Here is a 12,063-nt window from a genome sequence, read left to right on the forward strand (position 1 = left end):
CGAGCAAAGCCCCGTCACATTTCTCTCAGAAAGGTCAGCAGCTCTCATGTTACTGGTTTAAAGATCTCTTCGTGATGTGCTGGATTTCTTTTAATTATGTGCACACAGTTTTATATGTATCTTCACGTAGATAAGCTACTCAGACCTGCAGCAGTGACAAAGTACACCATGATGTGGTGGATCTGAAGGACTGCACCTACATAAACAAAGAGTTAGTAATTACAGAGCTTCTAAACCTTCTCCATTTCCCAACTATAACCACACACGCTTGAAACCTGTGCAAGGCTCTGTAATTTTAAGGGTAACACAGAATGCATTAGTCACAGTGGAGGAGCTGAAAGAGGATTCCTGAAAATCAAAATGTAGGTAACGTGGCTATTTTGCCGTACTTTAAAAAGTAGTATCTAGAGCTTACAGAACGGTGCAGCTCTAAAGGATGTGGGTATCTAAGGACCAACCTCACAGGCAGCCAGGAGTTAAGTACGAACTTGGCCAAATGAAATCAAACATGCAAACTGTTGGCAAAGCCCAATTAAGCAGAATCCCCTTTTCAGAGCTCTCACAGGTCTCTCTTGTGAGGAAAGGAAATCACCACAGTGCAGAAGGGAGTGATTATAACAAAGCAGATGCTCTTCTTTGAAACAAACACTTTACACCTGAAGACCTATGCAATTTCATAATATAAATTATCTTCTAAATTTTCAGGTACAGAGATAATGGATATAAAACAGTATTTAGATTTTAAAAAGTGAAAGATATTTAAAAAGGGGGGAGGGGGGTTTGCATTCAAACTTCAGGTGATCATATATTCAAAATGAAAATAACGATCCCTCTCTCTCTCAAAAATATAACAGAAAAAGCCCGTTTTACACTTCAGTGCATCCAGGTACCTACAGCAAAACCTCTAAAATCAAGGACTGGATGGTGTGACAGAAAGCGATGCAGGGTCCACGAGCCTCACTGTAACATGATGTAACTAACCAGTGTGCCTGCGTTACCTGCAGTACATGGCAGGACGTCACAGGAAGCACCCCTGAACTCACGGCAAGGCATTTTAATGACCCACGTGGGTAATTTAAAAGGTGATTATGCAGAACTGTGCTTTATCCTGTGCCACTTGTGGATCCTATGCAATTGCCAAGTACACTAAAATAACTATGTTTGTGTCATGTGGCTATGACCAAGGCAACAAGGCCTGCAATTTAAACGAATCACTGGGGCAGAATCCTGCTTGCTTCAAAAGAAAGGGACGCTGTGTCACTGAGAAAACGAGGAGCATGGGAAGCACAATCAGTTCTCAAACTCCAGAGAGGGTCTTCATCTACAACCTTTTGCTGCAAGCTCTACGAAGGTTTTCTAATAGAAACCTCCCTGGCTTGCAGACACCCACACACACTTGATTTCCCATTTCTCATCCACAGGTGCCGCACAGGTTTAGGCTTTCACCAACATGTCACACTCTGGCAAATATATTTTAACTGATCACATTTGACATCCCTTCAATGTTGAAGCTTGGGCACACTTGAAATCTCTTAAGATTTACAAAGTCAGACAGATTTTGGTTCAAATTGAAGCTGGAGAATGTAATTATTAACTTCAAAGAGTGTCTTAACACATTTCCCAATCCAAATGTCTCCTTTAATTATCATCTCTGCTGTGGTTCCAATACATGATTTCCAAGAACTAAATGAATTCCATTAATACCATCCATCATTGTTTCTCAGACTGTTAAGGTGTTTCCTTTCTGACCTGATCTATCTTCATCTGACACTTCCATTTTGTGCTTTTTATTAAGTGAGTCCAGTAACAGCAAGTTACTGTTTGTTTTTTTTTCAGGGGACGACATGCTATAAAAAGCTGAGAAAAGATCTTACTTCAGAGTTTTGAGTAACACGCACGTCCCTTTTATTTCTTGACCAAGAATATTTTTGACAATATTAGGATACAAATCATGTGTTTAGATCAGCATTTGATGAGGCTGGATGTGTTTTTCTCAATGGATTGCACAGCAGACTGGCCAGGGCACATGACTTTTAACAAAACATAAGCTGCCCTTCATCCCTGAGTCTATACGCTTCTTTCACAGCGTGCTAAAGTCATCATGGTATTTTCTTCTCTTTAAATGACATGGGAACCCTTTACCACTTGTGTGCTGCTAAACAATACAAATTCCATAAATGAAGATTGTTGGGGTTTTTTTCCTTATATAACTAGTTTGTTGGGGTTTTTTTCCTGAAAAAGAAAGCAATGCTATTGTTATAAAAATGCACTCAAGTGTTCTGGAAAGGATAGAACTCCTCATCTTGTCCCAAAGGCTGCTGAAGAGGGGGTGGGAAAAGACGGACCCAATACTAGCAGGATTTTATTTTGGAGGGGATGTGTTCATTTCTTCTATTCAAGCGTAATGTCAGTTGTTTTATAAAGTCTTAATGACTTGTACTGGCTTTCTTTAGCTGATTGGATACAAACTGGTTAGCACCCAACTTTTCTGAAGGTGATTCCAGTACACCAGTTCCTCAACACAGCAGATGACCCTAAATGTTGTCACTTTCTGCTAAGAGTCCTGCTCAAATAAACAAAATATACTCCAATTAAATTTGGGGCATTTCACCATGCAGCACCTCCAGAAAGACTCTCCTCTCCTGAGAACACCAGCTACTCCAGTTTGAGGTCATTCAAAGCAGGAAATGTGATTAAGTGTTATTAGTCCAAAGTCACGACTCGGTCAATAAGAACAGATTTCTTAACGGTCTCTCTGCATGAAAGCTGTTTCAGTGCCACAAAAATAGTATTACAGATTTGCTTGTCGTTTAACAAAGACTACAATGCTATTACTATGTGCAGCTGTCTTTTTACCAAGACAATACAAGGGATGGCATCTTCCAAGACAGCTTCCCATCCCTACTAGAAACCTGTGATGCCAAAGAGACACGTTTATTGCACTGTTTTTGTTCAGAAGAGTAAGGAAGTCTTGTTTCTATCGACAAGAGCATAAAGTTCTGTTTGCAGAACTTCAAATAGCTCTGCCCAGCTGTTGAAAGCAATGCTTTCACATTTATTTTTCTCCTGCAAAGATGAGTCTTTTAACCCTTTCTCAAAATCAATGAATTTCCCTCCTTCTGCCTCCACATTCTTCAGCTGGGCGACTCCCAGTTCAAGGCCTCTCAAAGTCACAGCAAGGAAAGATGAGCTGAGCATTCCTTGAGTTGCAAAGCAGGTCCACAAAAAAGGAAGATTGTTTTTTCTAACCTGCAAACCCAGGAAAAATTACTCTTTGTGTCATATTATAAGGTGGCTTTAACTCTTTGTGTGCCAAACTTCACTCTGATTCTTTTCAATGTGCTTTAATGTATTTAGTATGAGATTATTTACTTTGATGTATTACTGAGAGTTCCTGGCATGAGCTAACTACTCGTTACCTACGTTTGTGCATTGAACTAAATCATAAAAGGAAATCAGACACTTTCTACTTTGTTAATTAATACCAGCAGAAGAAACAAATATCCTTATACAATTACAAATCGACATGCTTTGAGTAATTAAATAACATGCAGGTTTGACTTTGAACTGGATCTCCATTTTTCTAAGTCCAGGTGCACACTGAGAAAGGTCATGCACCACAGACTGTACTTCAACTGGTTCAAAACAATGCAGCTTCTCTCCCATTTTTAATTCAAAAAGGTTCCTGGCTACCAGTTCAGCACACCATCCTTCTCAATAATAGGGAGGTGACAGTGAATAGAACACCACAGACATTTTCTGACAGAGGATAGTTACACATTGGTATTTCTTCGAAGCACCTACAGCCAGGTGCTCCCACCACCTCAGGGCCGAATATTTACAGTACATTTTATACATTCTCAACCACCATTAGATTCTTCATAAGCTGTCAGGTTTTTTTAACTGCTTTTTGGTTGGTTGTTGCTTTTAAAAAACAAATGATGGCATCCTACACCAAAACTGCAGGGGACCTGATGATACAGATAGGGGAAAACAGAGCCCTCATGCTAAACTGTTTTCAGTCCTTGACCACTAACCACATCTTTCCTCACTGTTCTTGAGCTGCTACTTACTGCCCAGGATCATATGACAAAACAGAAGATATGAGTGGATACCTGATCCTCACAACTCTCAGCTTTTTCACTAGCCTTACTAAGAAATATTTGTGCATGTGTTCCTTTGCTTATTATGTTTTTAACTTCACAGTATGACTAACAGGCTATTGACCAATGTCACATCTCTAACTATGATGTTATAAAGTTCATGAAATAGACTTGTGATGCAACACTACATATTTTCTGAAGTAGGGCATGAACTCCAGAAGGGAGCTGATGTAAGATGTATTTGCATCTGAGAAGGAGCTACAAGGAATGAAGTGTGCTGAAACTGATCAGTGAACAAAGATCATTCTACATCTTTGGTTGAAGGACCACTGCCCTCCCTGTTTAAATACATAAAGCAGTAGCTTTGATTCAGAATGCCCTCAAAATTACCCCATTATCTGTACATTCACATTAGTATCTCTTTTTTTACAATTCTAAGATGAATTGCTCCAGTACACACCCCACGTTGCTCCTGCAGAGTTCCCAGAGATCCTCCTTCTACTCCCTCCTGTTTAACTCAGACCACAATATCCTGACCTCCACCAAATCTCACTTCTGTAGGAATGTTCTGCAGTTACACACTAGTCGTTACTACCAAGACATAAAGGCAAAGTAATTCCAGAAAAAATTCCCAGAACCTTTGATTAAACTATTTTCTGAACCTTTTTCTTCAATAGTAAAGACAAAAAGTATGAGAGAGTAAGATCAGGGCCAATTAATTTAATCATAGTTTCAGAAATGATAAATGGGGAGAGCAGGCCCTATTATGCCTTTTCAGGTTACTGATTTAGAAATGTTCATCCTTTTTGTTCACCAAAAAAAACAAAGCCCAGAGGAAACTAAAAAATTTTGATTTATAAAAATGAAGTCTTAGAGGCTTAGGCCTAGTATTACTTCTGTGTAACTGGCAAAGCTTGCTACAAACCTTTATAGAGAAATAACTGTCAACAGAGGATGGTACATATTACAAAGCTTCTGTATCTTGTGTAACAGTTGCATCCTTTTACATATTGATAAGCATGGCTTTTTTTTTTCCTACATCTGAGTTTTGAAAAAAATATTTTTGTTTCAAAATTATTTTTCTTCTCAGCTGGTAATATTTTCTCTCATGTTGATTTAAAAAAAAACCCCACAACATATTTCCAAAGGACATGATGCATATTCTTTATAAAATTAATTAAAAAGAAAAAAAAAGAAAGGGTGATTATGATCTGAAACCTCTATTTTTTACTGTGTCATGCATACTGCTGCTTTTCTGTATTAAAAAATATACAATTTAACAAACTGGAGGTCCAGCTAAACACGTTTTAATAAACAGTAATTAATACTTTGGTGGCTATCGGTAATGACTCAACATTTCTCTAAAGGAAAAAAATAAGTGCTACCTACTACTGCAATTACTTTTAATGTATGTCATATATAGGGCACAACTCAGATGGCTATGAAGGGAAATACGTAGGTGACCCCACCCTTGCAGAGACCCAATTATGCCACTGGGGATCCATTCACCCACACTCACCCAGCTAGGTGACGTGCCTGAATATACTGATCCATTCGGATGCTGCCCTACAACAGACAACCTGAAGTGTCTTCTGCATTTCATCTATCTGACAATGACACACTGACACACATACTGGAAAAACATCCACATAAACGCTCCAATTTGAATCTAACTAGAAGAAACCAAATCCCAAGCTACAACAAAATGCTCGCTTTCCATTCTTGTACTTTCTTAAATTTGCATCTGTATTCTGGCATTTTCTTAACTAACATATAAAAAGTCTATTTCCACATACGTGACAGTTCTGTTTTTGCAGTATCAAGTATTTCATTAGTACCACTTCAGAGCCAACCTTTAGATTATCATCAAGACAGTAAAAATTACAACTATGAAAAGATCATGCGTACTTTAAAAAACCTAAATTATTAACTCTGCCATAGCCGAACATAAATAACATCTGTTAAGATACCTATTTCAAAGACTGTCTATTTAGCTAGATCTAATTAGCACATCTATGACCTAGGAATGTACTGTATCATATTTGAGAAAACAGTATGTGTTAAATTGTTATAAAGTTTTAGATCCAACCACATTCTTCTTGTCCTGAACACTGGTTTTATAAGCTAATATAGACAAAAAGTTAAACTTCAGAAAGACAGGCATACCTCTAGGGGACACAGTGCCCTACCTCATAGCAATGAGTTATGGTTCTGTCAGTAATGTGGCTCCAGCTATACTATTTGTCTCTCTGACATTTGGAGGCTTGTAAGTTGTCCCATGGTTTGGAAAAGAGACTAGGTAGAAACCACCCAGTATTTTCTTCCCTTCAGCTTTAGTTTGAGAAATACATAAGAGCTGTTCAACTTAACCGCTATGCAGACATTCAGATCTCAGCCTTCTCTCCTAAGAAGCCTTAGGTTAGTGTTAGAAGCAAACCCCTCCAGAATAAGGTGAGCTGTTATAACACAGAGCAAACTCATCTCAGGCTGAGAGCTCAGGAGCACACACAGATTAATTACACCCAGCCTCAGTCAGCACTGCGCTGCACGAGAAGGCCACCACAGTCAACGTACAGTACCTTTCATCTTGTCCCAGATCCTCACTGTCTGGCATTTCAGATGTAAAAAGGAATTCTCTCTCCCCCTCTCTCTACCAATCTAGATAATCCAGGCAACGATCTTCTAGTCTGCTTTGTGTTTTAGAAGCAACAACCCGGGCACCTGTCCTGCTCGCTGGCGAGAAGAGCGCTCTTTGCTCAGAGAGCAAATGTTTACAAGACATCCTAAGTGCCTGCTGGTCTTGAATGAAGTTCAGAGCATTCGGCTTTGATTGGCCAAGGCTATAAATAAACAGGTCGTGACTCACCTCACACACTATGACAGGGTGTTTAGCAGCAAGCACAGCCAAAAGCAAAACAGTTGGGTTCTTTTTTTTTTTCTTCCTTTTGGTCATGTGAGGGAGACTCACCACCTGGTAAGTACATTTTATTTTTCTGCTTCCACTGGAAGTCTTCCTCAACATTTCTGCCACGTTAAGTGAGCAGCCAGCAAAGTAACAGAAACGTTGAAGTAACACATTTAAAAATACAAGAGCTTACTGCAACCGTAAAAATAGCCTTTGTAGTCTTCCCCACAAAGGGTCAGTCACAAGCTGTCAGAAAAGCAGAAATTCTTCTCCATTAACTACATTTGCAGGTAAAATAAAAACTTGGCAAGTATTTTAAAATACAGCATAGGCAAACAAGTTTTCAATCAAGATTAATGCATTGTTTTAAAGTTCTGATTCCAAGCTTGTCTGCCACCAGCAGTCCCAGCTGCCGAAGGGATACCAGCAAATTGTACTGGAACAGTGCGAAATGAAAGTATGCCAACAAGAGGAGGGTTTTCTGCCAAAATGCTTGCAATGCCTCTGTGAACAACCTGAAGTGAATTGACAAATTCACTTCCCTCATACCACTTTTTGCTGCGGGCATGACAGGGATTCTGTCACTCCCGCTACGTCTCTGCTAATTTTCAACACCCCAGCAACCTTATCTGTGCTGCTGAAGCTTTGCCATGCAGGCCCAGGCTCCAAGGATCACACATGTAGGTTGTTCAGCAGATTGCTCAGCACTGCTCCTTCACGTGGCTTCCTTCATCGATTGAACAGCTTGACCTACTGTGCTTATCATTTGCAAACAAATATTACATCCAGAGATCTTCACATAGGAACCCAGCAAGATTTATACCTGCCAGTCCTGCATGAGATATTAGGAATTGTCCCATGGATGTCACATCTTAAAAAAATACATTTAAAAAAACCAACAACAAAGCCTGAACTAAAGGTATACCCAACCACCTCATGTCTGAGTTGTTAAGCTGTATTTGGGTAATGTATTGTGGGTAACATATCATTTACTGGAAGGCTGCTTAACATTAAAAACTACAAAGGATTTTATTCTTTCTTCTTATTCTGATGTAAGATGACTATAGGACTAGTAAGATCTAGATAAAAATTGCAAAAATTCCCCAAACCATCTAATCATAGATCTATTACTTTAAATCACATGATTTATATTTATTATGTATCTGATTTAATAAAATGACTTTTAGGAAATGGTGAGGAAACAGAACAAACAGGAATGCTGCCTATCTGTGAATGACAAGTTCCTTAACTCTTCCCCCAACATTCCAGCTACCTCCTTTTCCTAATCCTATCCCATCTTCCGTATTCATGATTTCCCTCAGCCTTTCACAAGACATGTTCTATCTGAAGCAGTTTAATCATACTGGACTTTTGAAAGAAGGGAGGAGTTAAATCCTATGCCTAAATTACTCAAGGCAGTATGTAAATATATATTTAAGAATGGCCTACCCTTCTCAACAGAGACATTTCACAGTAACCTATACCTGCATATTCCACTATCTCCTTTTCTTTTTCTACTATCAACTGATAGTTGTAAGCAGAAACAAATAGAGCTGAGTTTCTTCCAAGCTTGCTCTAAAACAAGAGAGCTGCTAAATTCTGTAGCAGTTTCATTTTCAGTTTAAACTTTGGAAGTCCTCTTAATACGAAAAACATCAAAAGAAACAACCGAGATCCACAAGCACACAAAAGCATCATGCAAAATTTAATTTAGTATCAAAAATGAAAGGAAGTAAAGATAAACACATTGTGCAACCTGAATTGCTTCTGTTTGTTCCCGTGTTCCAGTCTTGGACACTCCAGGCTCTTCAAGTATGACTTTGGGCCATTTGTTTCTTTGTCACACTCTGTACGCAGCGCTCACCGCTACAGCAGAAACTGGGTCACTGTTTACAATTCCTCAGAACTCTTCCCCAGCCCTCAGTAATATAAGGAGGATAATATCACAGTATTTACTTATTGATAAGGAAGTCCTGGAAAGATTAGGTTCAAAAGTGTCTACTAAATGAGTACTTAACTGAAATGTCAAGGACCTGTCAGCTTGGAAGTACAGCATTTCCAGAACACTTAGGTACTCGAAGACTCGTTTCAGCTGGTATCAGTGCTCATCACTGTTGCAAATCAGCCTTCAGAACAGCAGGAGCCTGTAATTAGCAGAACCCCAATCACACCAAGTATTTTGTTTGGTGTCACAAAGAAGAGACCATCTACAAAATCCATCTCTGCTTTTTGATGGGTCTGAATTCTCTGCATCACAGGGAATTAAAGCTTCTTTGGCCCATCTGGAGGTTTCCAGCAGACCAGGCTCTAGACTGTTTCAGTCACTGGAGATGGAATGACCTCTCCAAGTACACTTGGGTGGAACAGCAGCAGTTGAGCAAAAGTACTGTACTGAATCAGGCCAAAGGGCTTCTGGGATCTCCTACTGTGTCCAAAAGCGCAGCAGAGGGAAAAACGGAGTTGCTGCCTTCTCCAGATAGTCTTCCAGACTCCAACTTATAGCTCATGGGTTTCTTGAACCAGCAGTGATGACAATAACTTTAACTCCATGATAGGACTTCTGCAGCTTAACTACATACTGCTTGAAAACACAAAACCCCACCCAATGTTTTTTGCTCTTACCTATCCACTTCAACTGACTTCTAAAAAGTCTTATACTGGAACAGGTAGATTACAGTTACATGTCTTTAGCTCTACACAACTATTTATGATTTTTACAGACCATTATTATATTCTTTTTGATGGGCCTGCAGAATTGAAAGGTGGAGGTGCTTAGAAAAGAGCTCGCTTGGAATTAGAATTACTTAAAATAGTTTTAGACTTCTTCAACATGGAAAACTTAAGAAATGCAACTAGAAATGACAGAACTGAGGAAGGAAAAGCTCCTTCCCTACCCGCATTGTGTTTCAGGGAGGTTCTTACTTCCTTGTTTATTTGCAGCTAACACTGCTACTGTCTGAATGGCATGGGACTTTGGTCAGCCCTCTCTGTCCCTTTTATGTTCCTTCTCACCATCTCTGAGGCTTCAGCTCACATGACTAACCGTGCTCTTCTCAGCACCCTCTTGCTTGAGCTGCCACCGCGCAGCCTTGCTGTGTTTCCCTTGCTCCTCGCATCCAGCATTTTTTGGAATTTTCCATCCCCTTGGCTCCGCTGGTTCCCCCTAGCCCTGTAGTTTCTGAAAGGAACATGAAAACACTCGACCTAGTATTTTTCTCCTTTGATTACAATTGATCATGTTCTGCTTTTGGTCAGCTTTAAAAGTCCTCTTTTGTTCAATTTTTTTCATGTGTGTAAGCTGATGCATGCCCTGAAACATCCTTGTTGTTCTCTTCCAAACTCTTCCTACATTTACTATAAGAAATTTAAGGTTGGAGATACCAGAAATATATGCCATTATTCCTACTGAGGGCATACTATTGAGTCACGCATTTTGACCTTTTCTCTGAGTTGCTCCACAAGCTCTGTTGGCCCTGGATGCCACTGTTTTACACACAAAACTTCAGGGTACATAGGCTTTATTTTATTTGGATAACTTTAGGAATCAATCCTTCTTAGTTCTGTTTATCTCCATTACCCTGTTCTTCAAGTAAAGAGGCCTCCTCTAGACCTTTCTCAAAACTTCCACAACAGCCGGTAAGCAATGTCCCTCTCTACCATCAGGTATTAAGGTACCCCAAAAGATGTGCTGGCATGCAGATCAGATGTCTGACATATTGCTTGATCAGGGAATCTTACCAGTTTTGCTTTTGCTGACTACTGATTTGGACTGAGCATGTACCATAATATCAATTAAATGTAATTTCCCCCAAATGTGTGAAATTTTCCTTTTGCAGGCAGGCATCAAAGGCTTCAGAGGAAGTCATCAGCAAGAAAAGGAAAACAGAAGCAATGTTCTTGCCAGAGACAAGGAAGCAGCCTTGCTGAGTAGCTGACAGAATCAGAAATTGTGTTGGATGCACCGTTTTACATGCTCAGATACTGAAGGTGCTCAAGGGCTTTAGCAGGTGGGTGAAAGGCAGCCTGCTGCCCATGTGGAGCGCAAGGGGGGTGATCTGGCATTGTGTGGTAGATGCCATAGCCCACCCAGTCTGCAAGCTTTCAAAGATTTCCATTAGTCAGCCTGGGGCACACTTTAGCTGGTTGACCAGCTCCAGAACTAGTCACAGCCACTGCTGCCTTCTACGTCTCTCCTCATCTAAAAGGAGAGCATGATGGTGCTTTCAGCATAGGACCCTGTTCTCATTATTCAGCTATGAACAAGTCTCACTTACAGTAACGTGGATGAAAAAATAACCAACACCATACTGTACACTTAAATACATCCTCAAAAGCCTCAACTGAATCATAGCAAAAAAAAAAACCCCTCCAAACTAAACATCCAGTTCGTTCAGATTTCCAGAAGGAATGGAAAAGCTAGGGTTTTTTTTTTGTAGATGGTTTATGCTGATAATATTTTTAGCAAGAACATGTGTTTTAAAATTACCTTCAATGTCAAAGGCATGTTTAGGATTAAAATTTACTCTAAATGTACATTTCTGCTATTGAAAAAAAATCCCATTAATAATATACATGATGTCCCCTAAAATAAAATCTTCCCCCCCCCCCCCCTTTTTCAATATAGAAAACTGAATATACTGGTCACATTAGTGTGTGTGCAGGCATGTGCACATTTATGTATTTATAAACAAACACACATGAAAGTATATGCTTAAATGTATTTCATCACTGAAATGCACACCCAATTCTTCCCTATTTGCAGCATCCAGATTTGCTGAATGATACCCATCCCAATTCTGACTATGTAAAGTTGACTTCAAATTTTAAATGCATATTTACTTAACTTTGAGATCTCTTTATACACTGTGAGATATACACAGGAGGCTTGTTTTAGAAGAGAGCAAGTCTTTCACGCAAGCTTAAATGAAAAATCATCAAGACAGACCTGCTGAATGTACTTAATTCTTTGCTGGAGTATTACAGCAGGTACAACCTAGCAGGGGTAAGCAGCATGCTAAAAAAATCTTAAAGACACCTATTGCACACAAACCACAG

General features: G+C 39.5%; 1 protein-coding gene across 2 annotated transcripts in view; it reads right to left on the reverse strand.

Moving 5' to 3' along the window:
* Window positions 1–12,063, reverse strand: part of RETREG1 (reticulophagy regulator 1) — a gene marked incomplete at its 5' end in the record, with an annotated part of 72,200 nt that overhangs the window by 21,187 nt on the left and 38,950 nt on the right. Inside the window, one exon of one of the 2 annotated variants that reach the window (XM_084260530.1) lies at window positions 6,683–6,843. The exons of the other annotated variant lie outside the window; for it this stretch is intronic. Coding sequence (XP_084116656.1) covers window positions 6,683–6,717 — 35 coding nt within the window. Of the gene's footprint in view, window positions 1–6,682; window positions 6,844–12,063 lie in introns of those variants that run through there. 2 annotated transcript variants of the gene reach the window in all.

The sequence above is a fragment of the Gallinula chloropus genome (genome assembly GCF_964237585.1).
Source record: "Gallinula chloropus genome assembly, chromosome: 2".
Lineage (NCBI taxonomy): Eukaryota > Metazoa > Chordata > Aves > Gruiformes > Rallidae > Gallinula > Gallinula chloropus.